General features: G+C 34.4%; 3 protein-coding genes across 3 annotated transcripts; 2 read left to right on the forward strand and 1 right to left on the reverse strand.

The window, feature by feature from the left end:
• Positions 1 to 6,478: 6,478 nt before the first annotated feature.
• Positions 6,479 to 8,574, forward strand: Tmx3 (Thioredoxin-related transmembrane protein 3). The gene is made up of 6 exons (XM_069061825.1): positions 6,479 to 6,620; positions 6,754 to 6,945; positions 7,001 to 7,585; positions 7,640 to 8,094; positions 8,146 to 8,341; positions 8,399 to 8,574. The coding sequence occupies exons 2-6, from the start codon at positions 6,909 to 6,911 to the stop codon at positions 8,422 to 8,424; spliced, it is 1,299 nt and encodes a 432-aa protein (XP_068917926.1). The 5' UTR covers positions 6,479 to 6,620; positions 6,754 to 6,908; the 3' UTR covers positions 8,425 to 8,574.
• PDCD-5 (programmed cell death 5) lies at positions 8,476 to 9,261 on the reverse strand. Its single transcript, XM_069061826.1, has 3 exons — positions 9,047 to 9,261; positions 8,884 to 8,998; positions 8,476 to 8,802 (listed from the first exon to the last, which is right to left on the reverse strand). The coding sequence occupies exons 1-3, from the start codon at positions 9,110 to 9,112 to the stop codon at positions 8,591 to 8,593; spliced, it is 393 nt and encodes a 130-aa protein (XP_068917927.1). The 5' UTR covers positions 9,113 to 9,261; the 3' UTR covers positions 8,476 to 8,590.
• A 52-nt stretch (positions 9,262 to 9,313) lies between these two features.
• On the forward strand, positions 9,314 to 11,273 carry LOC138141157 (transmembrane protein 104 homolog). The gene is made up of 3 exons (XM_069061823.1): positions 9,314 to 9,566; positions 9,622 to 9,831; positions 9,886 to 11,273. The coding sequence occupies exons 1-3, from the start codon at positions 9,543 to 9,545 to the stop codon at positions 11,089 to 11,091; spliced, it is 1,440 nt and encodes a 479-aa protein (XP_068917924.1). The 5' UTR covers positions 9,314 to 9,542; the 3' UTR covers positions 11,092 to 11,273.
• The last annotated feature ends 241 nt before the right edge of the window (positions 11,274 to 11,514 follow it).

An 11,514-nucleotide genomic window follows, 5' to 3' on the forward strand; every position in this document is an offset into this window, starting at 1 on the left:
GTTGCTAAGCAACGAACGCGAATTGCAACGTTGCAATATCTAACAGATGAGAAAACTCATCGGTGAAATTTCTCATCTCACGCAATGTCAATAGTAGCGTTTTTAAAAAATGAGTGACAAAATGCACGTGAGTTTTTTCACTGGTGAGAAAACTCACCGAAGTCGGTGGTAGGCCCCCAGGTCAACAAAATAATTCAAAATTCATTTATCAAATTAAAACATTTATATAAGTTCAAAGACATATTAAGTTCAGATGTAAAATTGAAATTATGTGATACCCTCATTCTTTCAGCCATTGAATATTGTGGTATTGTATACTGGCCTGCGATTTTAAATAAAGATAAAGAGAGTCTTCAGAGAGTGCAGAACTGTTGTCTGAGATTTTGCTTTAACATACGTAAGTTCGATCATATTTCATATAAATATAAGGAAGCAGGCTGGATGAGGCTTCCGGAGCGATTTCTGCTACATTTTGGAGTCTTTTTGTTTCAGCTAAGTAAACGGCAGCTGCCTCATTACCTCTACAAAAAGCTGATCAAGCATTCTGATATCCACAACCGTCCTACTAGATACAACGATCATTTTATTGTTCCTGCGCATAGTTCGGCATTATATCAAAGAAGTTTCTCCTATAGCGCCGCGAGAATCTATAACTTGATTCCCAGTGAAATAAAACAGTCACCTAGCTCCTAGCATTTCTGTTTTTAAATCCAAATTTAAAAAATATCTTTTTGCTACACCAATTACATTGTGAATGTACTCACTTTCATGGTACTCAAATGGTACGCAATCTTGATTTATAATGCATATTTTGGTTTTTATTTTTCTTTTTTTCCTTTTTCTCTTTTTTTCTTTTTTCTTTTTTTAGAATTTAGGTTAAGTTTGAGGGGAGGGGGGGGTGGTTACTTGGAAGAGCAACGTTGTTGAAAGGCGCCACCCCAGTTATTATTAGTATTCTTAGAATTGTCACTGTTGTAACTGATTTATTTTCTGGAAATAACTGTGATTGTATTAATTGAATTTTAACTACAATTATCGAATAAAGACAATATTATTATTATTATTATACAAAAATAGAAGAAATTCTCGATTTCTACACGCTGCAACTACGAAACTCTTGATCTGATAAAAATACATAAGGAACAAAAAATGTAGAGAATTGTACGCTCTACATTTTCTATAATAACTTAGATAGACATATCTCGCACGGATAATGAAATAATCGCAGAAATGTGATTTTCCACCCCTATTCTCCAGTATGGCGGGACGAGCGGCAACCCCCCAAGGTCGCAAACTCGCCAATATTAATAATATGCCTAATAGAAAATACCTGCCAAGTATAAACTTTTCTGTACCTTTTGCAAGGTGGAGCCATTTTTATGTCTCTATTGACTGGACTATATGTTAACCAGAATATGCAGAGTTACCGAGTCACATGGTGCCGTCATAAAATATTAAAATACATTTATTCTTTGTTCAAGTTATTGATTGGGCTAATTTATCTATTTATGTGTTTTTCGTTTAATTATACGAATTTGCTTTTTTGACTTTCCTTTTCTTTTACTCAGTTGTTGGTAATTAGGTATTCGCATCACTTTACCGCTTAGTTGTTTTCATATTTTTTGAGCTAGAATCACTAAAAGCACTCAGTGCTCCAAGTTAATGTATTGAAACAAATTTAATAAAACTTCAACTTTGTCAGTGTCAAAATGACAAATAATCCAAACATTAAAAGCTTGGTCATGAATAGCTAAGGTATGGTTTATAAATTTTGACAACTGAATGACACATCTGCCCAGTTTTCCGTGTCCCCAATAGTACCAAATTTTTTCATTGTTCGTTTAGGTTCTAGTAGGAAGGGCTACCAGAAGGAGAAGAAAAAGTGGGGGTAGTCATTTAAAAAAATTGGTGATTATGTCATAGCTCAAAAATGGATGACGTCATGAACAAGTGAATTAATTTAAAATAAACATTATGAGAAATAAAAATTGACCTGTTTTAGCGGTTTCAACAAATGTCATTCATTAGTTTTGTAATTACTGAATTTATTCCATAAGTAATTTCCACACTGTATAATGTTAAGCTCTTGTAAATAAACTTTAGTCTGCTTTAGTCAGGGGGGTGAATCAGAGATTTGATGTAATAAAATTTTGAGATTAAAAAGGGGTAGTCCAGTCAATATAAACATTCGACCTTGCAAAAGGTCATGTAGTTCTGAATTTTTAATATGTTCTTTGGACCTCAGCCAAGGGTAAAAAACCAAATTTGCAACTTCGAAAGACTTGTGCGCGCTGCGTGGTAGCCGAAGAACAGCAAAATTTTCGCACTATTTTAAGTTTTTGCTCAATATCTCTTAAGATATGAGTCTAACAGAAAAAGTTGAAATTATCTTTTTTAAACTAGATTAAATTCACTTCAGTTTGGGGCCTAAGCAAGCTTTGTGCGTCCAGCAGTTTCCGAGATACAGCTCTTAAAAAATTGGGTATTTTTTCCAAGAAGTGAATTTTTTTTGTTTATTTCTCTTTTTTTTATTAAATATCGTCAAAAATACTCGCCCCATGAGAAAAGTCAAGGGCAATGAACTTGAAGCGTACTTATTTAGCTTTAAACTGAGATTTGATGAGCAGCTGCAGGTTCAATGCTTCTCTAAAAAGTGGCATATAACCGAAAACCTCGAAAAAGGGAATTTGGGAAAAATAAATGAAAAGAAGTTTTCAGCGCATCAAACATCACGTATAGGGCCTAAACCGATCAAATAAGTTATTTTAACGTAATTTAGTATGTGTGGTTAACAACTTGAAGGGAGTCTGTGAAGTCGGTGGAGAAATACTGCCCTCAGCGCCAGACTTGTTCTGATTGTATGGAAAATCATCAACTATCCCAAGTATGCTCCTTTGGAACGGGTTCATTAAGCAGGTTGTAGTGACCCAGTTTAAAATTCAAATTTAAATTTCCGGTACCGCCACAACAGCGCGCCAAATGTGAAGGTACTAGCGGCTAGACTAGGAACTGCGAGCGGAAATATAGCGGGGGATGAAACGGGCTCGCGCGGGCGGTTGAAGGGGGTAGGTCACTTTTGTTTAGTTTTCCGAAACGAACACACCTTGCGAAGAGCGATCCAAGTTTCTGAAATTTGTAAGTTAAATCTGAACAATTACACTACCGTTCCGAGTAGATATTTTGTGTCCCCGTGAGGAATTCAACGTTTTAATTCACCTGGGTAATTTATCCCACTTTCGTTGCTTTTTTTCGTGTTTTGTTTTTGGGACCAGGACCACGTGGTAAGGGTATGTTGTAGATTTCATTTTGTTGCATGCTGTTTCTTTAAGAAGGGCCCATTTGTTAATTTTAAGTGTTATCTTTCTCCCGGGAGGTTCTTTTTTTAGCAATCTGGTAATTTCTAAAATACGGAGCCGTCGTCCGAACCGCGTGCGTCCATTTTGTTTTTGTTCTTCACTAACATTTTCTAACGGCACTCGACCCGCCATTTTCTTTTGTTTAACATTACCAGCGATTATTGTATTCGCGATTTATGTTGTTTACTGCCATTTGTGCCATTTAAAGTGGTTCTATTTTATCGTTATTTAACTTCACGTTTTGTTCTCTTTTATTTCCTCATTGTTTAATGTTGCGGTTTGTTTTTGCTTATGTTATCCTTGTTTAATGTTGCGTTTTGTTTTGTGTATTTGATCATTGTTTAATGTTGCGCTTTGTTGTGTTGAATTTTCGCATCGTTTAATGTTACGCGTTGTTCGATAGAATTAAACCCGGGTTATTCCTTCGTGCTGTTGCTAGATTTCGGAAAAGTTAAAGTAAAATGTTGTAAGTGCGCCCCTGTGGGAGCTAGGTGACAATCAGGAAGTCGTGGGGTTGTTTAGTAAATTTCTGTGGAAGCTACGGTTATTTAGAGCCGTTAGCGGGGACGGACCTTAGTCTTTGCGGGAGCGGCGTCGGGATGTTTTCGTGAAGCTTCCGTCGACGGTTATAGAGACTTTGGGGTTTTGTCCGGAAACGGTTGGTTGGGGACGGCGGACCTAGGTCTTTGCGGCTGCGGTCTAGGAATGCTACTCGTACGACCCCGAAACGCTCTGTCACTCTTGCTGGGTCGGTGAAATAGTCTGACGTTCATTAATACCCCAAATATCTATAAACGTCGCTTGATTTCAAGATGATTCAGATTATTCTTCTGAGTCCCCTCGCAGCCGAAAGTTTGTTACCTCCAGCTCTAAGCTCCCGAAGGCGTACCTTGACCGCGTAGTTCCTAGTTAAACATTGTTTTTGTAATTAATCGAATTGTAAAATATGAGTAATACCTGGGATACGGTTTTTGAAGAGGGTTTTTCATCCGTCCCTGTCTGTAATAACTGCCTTATAATTTGTTTACTTGTTTTGCAAGCTTTAAACTGTCATTTTGTCTGTCATGTGCACGTTTTTCTGTTATTTTAAATATTGTTGCATTCATCTTGTCGTTTATCTTTGTGATGTACCCAACTAGTTAATTTCTTGTACTTCGTTAAACTTAATTTCTGTCCTTTGTATTCGTTTCAATTTCTTTTTCATCAAAGTTATTACAGACATTTATAATAAAAGGTATTTTGCGTCCCTCACATGTGTGTTTTATTTGCGGCACTCTTCCAACTGGAACCCTCACCGTTTGCATTCCGAACCTTTTCCGCCAAAAGAAAATCACAACGTAGGGCTCCTCCGATTCGATGACGATCACGACCACATTTGTTACCGTTCGCGCAGGTTCAAATATTTGGCGGAAAAAGTAATGTATTCAAATCATTACAAGGTGACAAGTGGTCTTGATTTTTATGGCTCAAAAATTATTTTCCTCTCATTTATCCGCACCCCACCTACTGACTACGATACATATCACCTTTTGAAGCCAGTGAGAGAAGTAAAGGTCATTTTCCAAAAACCTGCTTCGTTACTTTTGATCAACCACTGTTATTTAAGGCCAGAGATATTGTTGAGGGTGGCCAACATTCTGAGTTAAGCTGCGTGGTTGTGAGTCTTGGAGAGTTCAATCTCCTCATGTCATTCATGGGTTGTATCGGTGCAATAATGGCAGGGAGTTGCTTGAAGGCGCTATTTATGACTATTTATACATATCACAGGCCTGGACAAGATGCTGAATGGTCATGCCTATTCACGAGCTGTACGAGCACACATTTTGACTAATCGGATATTGGCTGGCATTATTTTGGATGAGGTAGACTTGACCGAAACTGAGAATAAGCTACGTGAGAGTGAGAGGTCTCTCATCTTGTTTGTAAAGGAAAATAGGACTTACCAAAGCCTAAGAGCCAAATTCAAAACTGCATTGCATAATTTGGAAGGTAATCAAAGCTGTGGGACCAATATTTTCACCCGTAAAAATATTCATCCAGGCAGAGTGTCAGGGTGATTAAGAACCTTCACCTGTATACTATCGATAAAATGCTACCTTGTTTTCATTCAGTTGGTCACTATTTCTTCACAAAGAGTGCCCACTTATATTTTCAAGATATGATGGCTCTAGAACAGCGGATGGATCCAACTGAGTTTAAGATATTCATAGAACAAAATTTTACAATCCGCCGATCCGATAAATTTTGGCCCGGCCTATGGTCAGATTTGATTGCTGATGTGGTGTTTGAAAAGCTACGGTGGATTGGCACATGTGCGTGGAATCTCCAACAGTGAGCTAGCACAGTGGACCGTAAAAATGGGGTTCATGATAAACATACTTGTATATGCCAGGACATGTACCCGCCGGAGCTTAAATTAAAGCGCGCCAATGAATGGGAGGAAAATAATTCTTGATCGATCAAAATCAAGACCACTTGTCACCTGCTCCATGAACCCGTTCCAAACGAGAATACTTGGGGTGTTCGATGATTTTCCATACAATCAGAACCAGAACAAGTCTGGCGCTGAGGGCAGTATTTATTCTCCACCGACTTCACAAACTCTCTTCAAGTTGTTAACTACACATACTAAATTACGTTAAAATAACTTATTTGAACGGTTTAGGCCCTATACGTGATGTTTGATGCGCTGAAAACTTGTTTTCATTTATTTTTCCCAAATTCCATCTTTCGAGGTTTTCGGTTATATGCCACTTTTTAGAGAAGCATTGGACCTACAGCTGCCCATCAGATATCAATTTAAAGCTAAATAAATACACTTCAAGTTCATTTCCCATGACTTTTCTCATGGGGCGAGTATTTTTGACGATATTTAATAAAATAAGAGACGTAAACAAAAAAAATTCACTTCTTGGAAAAAATATTCAATTTTTGAAGAGCTCTATCTTCGAAACTGCTGCATGCACAAAGTTCGCTTGGACCTCAAACTGTAGCGAATTTAATCTAGTTTAAAAAAGGTAACTTAAACTTTTTCTGTGAGACGCATACCTTAGGAGATATTGAGCAAAAACTGAAAATTGTGCAAACATTTTGCTGTTCTTTGGCTAGGTACCACGCAGCGCGCACAAGTCTTTCGAAGTTGCAAATTTGGTGTTTTACTCTTGACTGAGATCCAAACAACATCAACATATTAAAAAATCAGAACTACATGACCTTTTGCAAGGTCGGACCCTTTTTTATGTTTATATTGACTGGACTAGGGAGGTGTGTATTCATTTTCATTCATACATTCCCAACTTCATCTGCTGTCATTCCTCATTCTGTCAATGAAATTACTTTTTACCAGAGACAACAAGTTGTCTCTGCTAATACGTAAAATAACAATAATGTATTGTAGTCACGTACAAATTGTAAATATGGAATAAATGGGAATTGAATAATGGGAATAAAATCAATAAGCTACCAATTAGATTAAGGTGAAAAGTAGTGATGTAGAGAGAGTTTAGGTTAATTTTCTTGGTAAATTACCAACTTGTTAAAAACAGTAAAAAAATGGTTGAATTTTTCAAGTGTATGACAATATTTTGCGGTAAGTTAATAAAAGTTGTGTATGTCCATTGTGGTTATTAAATAAATGTTTATAGTGTTAATTGTTTCTTGCTCGAGTTCAAGAGTTTTAGAGTTAAGCGATAAATTTTCTGAAATTTATAAAGAAGGTGGCTTTTGGTTAGTTAAGTTTTATGCACCATGGTGTGGGCATTGCAAACGTTTAGAACCAATTTGGGCCCAAGTGGCTCAAGCATTATATAAAACTAACATAAGAGTAGGGCGTGTTGATTGTACAAGATTTCCTACATTAGCGACAGAATTTTCTGTGAATGGCTTCCCCACCATAAAATTTATAAAGCCAGGTGAAGATTTCACATTTCATGGTGACAGAACTAAAGACGACATTGTTAATTTTGCAATCAGAATGGCTGGTCCTCCAGTGCAAGAAGTGACACGTTCTGAAAGCTTGACAAATTTAAAACAAATGAACCAGTTATTTTTTATGTATGTTGGTGATCAAGAAGGACCACTGTGGGATGCTTTTTATAGTGTTGCTAGCAAACTGCAACCTCATGGGTTTTTTTACACAGCTAATAAAGAAATAGCTAAACAACATGTTGATATTGATGAGTTACCAGCTGTGTTTGTTTATAAAGAAAGTTTACATTATTTTTACACAAGTAGGTAATATAAGAATTTAAAACTGACTTAATATAATAATGCTTGCTTTCTAGTTGAGTCTGGTGCAAATGACATAAATGAATTGGAAGAAATTGAATATTTAAATTCATCAATGTACAAGTGGATTAATGAAGAAAGATTTGAAACTTTCCCAAAAGTAACTCGAGGAAACATCAATGAAATTCTGCAAACTAAAAAGTACATTGTACTAGTAGTTGTTGAAGAAAATAAATTACAACAGTTAAACCAAGAAATGTTAGAATTCAGAGATTTGGTAGAATCACTCATCAGAAAGAAAAGGGATAAGTATCACAAATATTTTCAATTTGGTTGGATTGGCAATCCAGAATTGGCTAATAGCATAGCAATGCAGATTTTACCATTGCCACATTTACTAGTCTTAAATTCAACAACAAATCATCATCACATTCCAGAAGATGACCCATCTCAATTGACAGCAGATGCAATTGATATATTTCTTGAAAGAATATATAATCAAAGTGTCCCAGTAAGTATTATTAATATTAAATAAAAATAAATTTACCAGTAATTATCAAAGGCTTATGGTGGAAATAGTTTAGCAGTTCGCTTGTACAGAACATACTTTGAAGCAAGAACTTCGCTTGCAGAAATGTGGAGAGGAAATCCTGTTTTAACAACAGTACTTTTTGGTTTACCTCTTGGTTTCTTAACATTAATATTGTACTCAATTTGTTGTTCAGACATTTTAGATGCAGATGAAGATGAAGAAGAGGGTAAGTAATTATTATAATTTACAGAATGTTATTGACTAACCGATTTAAAAATTGTAGAACTGCTGCACGAGAAGAGGGAGTAATTAACCTAAAAATAATCTAGTCCTAAATGTTAAATATAATTACCATTGTGATTTTTGTTATGAAATAAGTTATTTTATTGCTTTATGTATGTAATTATTAATCAATTTTTATGTCTAGTTTAAGAAATAAATGAAAATTTTATGTAATAAGTGTTTCTATAAAAGCTTAAAAGTCTTCATCAGAATCCAAGGCTGCTCTCCTCCTATCAAATTTAACAGATGGTTTATGTTGTTGAGTTTGGGCATTTACATTTTCAAGTAGTGTAATGAGTTCTGTTTCTCCAATTTTCGTACAAATTTGTCCAGTTTGTGCCATTCTTATCAACATGTTTTCTACCAATTTACCTTTCTCTGGTTTTCCCAACATCAAAGTGTTTACTGAAATTTTTGATGTTATTAATATAGAACAATAATTTTAATTACACAATTTAGTCAACACATCTTAAATTTCAAACTTACATCGAGCTCTTGCAGATTGATCCAAAATTTGAGACAAAATTGAGTTTTTCGCATCTTCTTGTGCTCTAGCTTGGTCTTCTTTTAATTTTTGAGAATTTGCATTTTCTGTGTTTCCCTAGTTGTTAAATTTAATTTCTGATTCGTAAATATATCATTACTTTACCTTATACTGTGACTGCAGTTGGGCTAGACGTTGTTTTCGTATATCTTCCAAATCTGGATCTCCCATTTTTTCAAGAGTGATTACTAATTTGATGAATTATTTCGCGTTATCTACTGGTACTGTATATTATAAATTTTCCTATTTTCTTGATATTTTCTGATTTATATTTAGATTTTAGTAAAAACCTCGCTGATGTCGCAATTACGACGTTGGGATATTTTTCGTTTTAAGTTTATTAACCTGTAAAATTGACGTTGACGTTTTATGTAGGGTTTGGTTAGGGGTTATGTCGAATGTTATTTGTCAAATTCACAAATTGTCAAGAGAGAATTGTAAAAGGTACTATCAGTGTTAAAGTGTTAATATTGTTACAACGTACTTGTTAAACGACGGTGAAATTAAAATAAAGAACATGGAATATTAAAATGACTATATGGGGGTTTCGTTGTTCTTCCCATTTATTTATATTTTATAGCAAATAGAAGAAACTACAGAGATGGCTGATGAGTATTCATCATGGGTAAAAGAATAAAATGATTTCATATAAAGTGTTTACATTTATTTTTTACTTATAGGTGGGTCTAGTTTATGTTTTCAATTTAATTGTTGGTACTGGTGCTCTAACCCTACCCTCAGTGTTTGCTGGAGCAGGCTGGCTTTTAAGTACCATTTTAGTAAGTCTTCTAGCCTTAGTGAGTTTTATAACTGTAACTTTTGTAATTGAAACAATGGCTTGTGCAAATGCCACCGTTCACTGGAGACGTGTCCAGTCCCACAAAATAGATGTAAGTAATTTTTTGTTTTTTAAATTATGATTTAATCTGATAATACATTTAAAGGAAAGTGAAGTACCTGCTGATAGTGATTCAGAAATAGACAATACAACAGAAGAAACAGCTATAATTAACACAAATAGGAGAAGAAAACGTTATTATAACATAAACACAAAGGTGGAATTAGGGGAAATGGCTAAACTTTATTTTAATAAATTAGGCCAGTTACTGTTTTATCTTTCATTGTGCATTTATTTATATGGTGATCTAGCTATATATGCAACAGCTGTCTCTAAAACAGTTGTGGACCTTACTTGTAAATCATATAACAATACAGAAGATTATAATGTTAAATGTTTAGATTCAATAGGTATTTTAAAAATTGACATGTATCGTATATTTGTGGCAATATTTGCACTATTAGTGGGTCCATTTACTTATTTTAAAGTTCAGAAAACTAAGTATTTACAAGTATTCACAACTGCATTAAGATGGTCTGCTTTTATTATAATGATAACTTTAGCATGCATAAGGTTGTCTAAATATGGCCAAGAAGGACACCCAAAATTATTTTATCTCAGTGGTATTCCAGCTTTAATAGGATCAAGTATTTACAGTTTTATGTGCCACCATTCTGTTCCAGGTTTGATATCGCCTTTTGCCAATAAACATCATGTGATCAAACAAATAGGTCTAGATTATTTGTCAATTTGTTGTTTTTACTTGTTGTTAGCGATGACCGGTTCATTTGCTTTTGAAACTTTAGATGATTTGTATACGCTGAACTTCATTCCCACTGAATCAGATACATCAGGTGTGTTTATGGAAATAGCGAAATATTTTTTGGGAGCCTTCCCATTATTCACACTGTCTACAAGCTTCCCAATTATTGCTATTACTTTACAAAATAATTTAAAGTCTTTATTTCTTGATATTAATGTAATAGAAAGGTATAATTTTTTTGTTCGTAGATTAGTATTTCCTACATTAGCAGTAGTTCCTCCAATTTTGGTTGCATTTTCTACCCATAATTTGAGGAGTTTAGTCGCTTTTACTGGGTCCTATGCTGGTGTTTTAATTCAGTACATAATACCAGCCTGTTTAGTATATTTTGCTAGACAGCATTGTACTAGGAATATTGGAAATTATGACAATAAGTATGCCAGTCCGTTCAAACATGTCTTTTGGTTTATGTTTGTAATAGGTTGGTCAATATTCTGTGTTATTTTTGTGACAGCCAATTTTATTATGTTAGAAATTAATTCTAAATAATATCAGCATATTTGCTGCTAAATAGAGTAAAAGTATATGCAACATAATATGACTGACATCATTTTTAAATTATAAAGTAATGTGTATTTTTATATCTATATTTGATAAATAATGAATATTGTTGATTGCAGATTTCATGTGTCCATGAAATGAAACTTATGAAATAAATGTATTTTTTGGAATTTCTATTGTTTATATGGTATTTTTCACATTAACATTAATAACTTTAAACTAATACAAACAAACAAAAAAACTGGTTAGAATTACAACACATACAAATTATGAGAATTTATTTTTTGCCTTTATTACTAAACCCTTGTTTAGATTTCCTTTCCTGCTGCATTTGCTTTAATTTCAAGTTAAGTTTGGTTTGTGCTTGTGAATGTTTTTCGTTCGATAGTTTAACATTTGGATGCAAATATT

Source organism: Tenebrio molitor, chromosome 1, assembly GCF_963966145.1.
Source record: "Tenebrio molitor chromosome 1, icTenMoli1.1, whole genome shotgun sequence".
Lineage (NCBI taxonomy): Eukaryota > Metazoa > Arthropoda > Insecta > Coleoptera > Tenebrionidae > Tenebrio > Tenebrio molitor.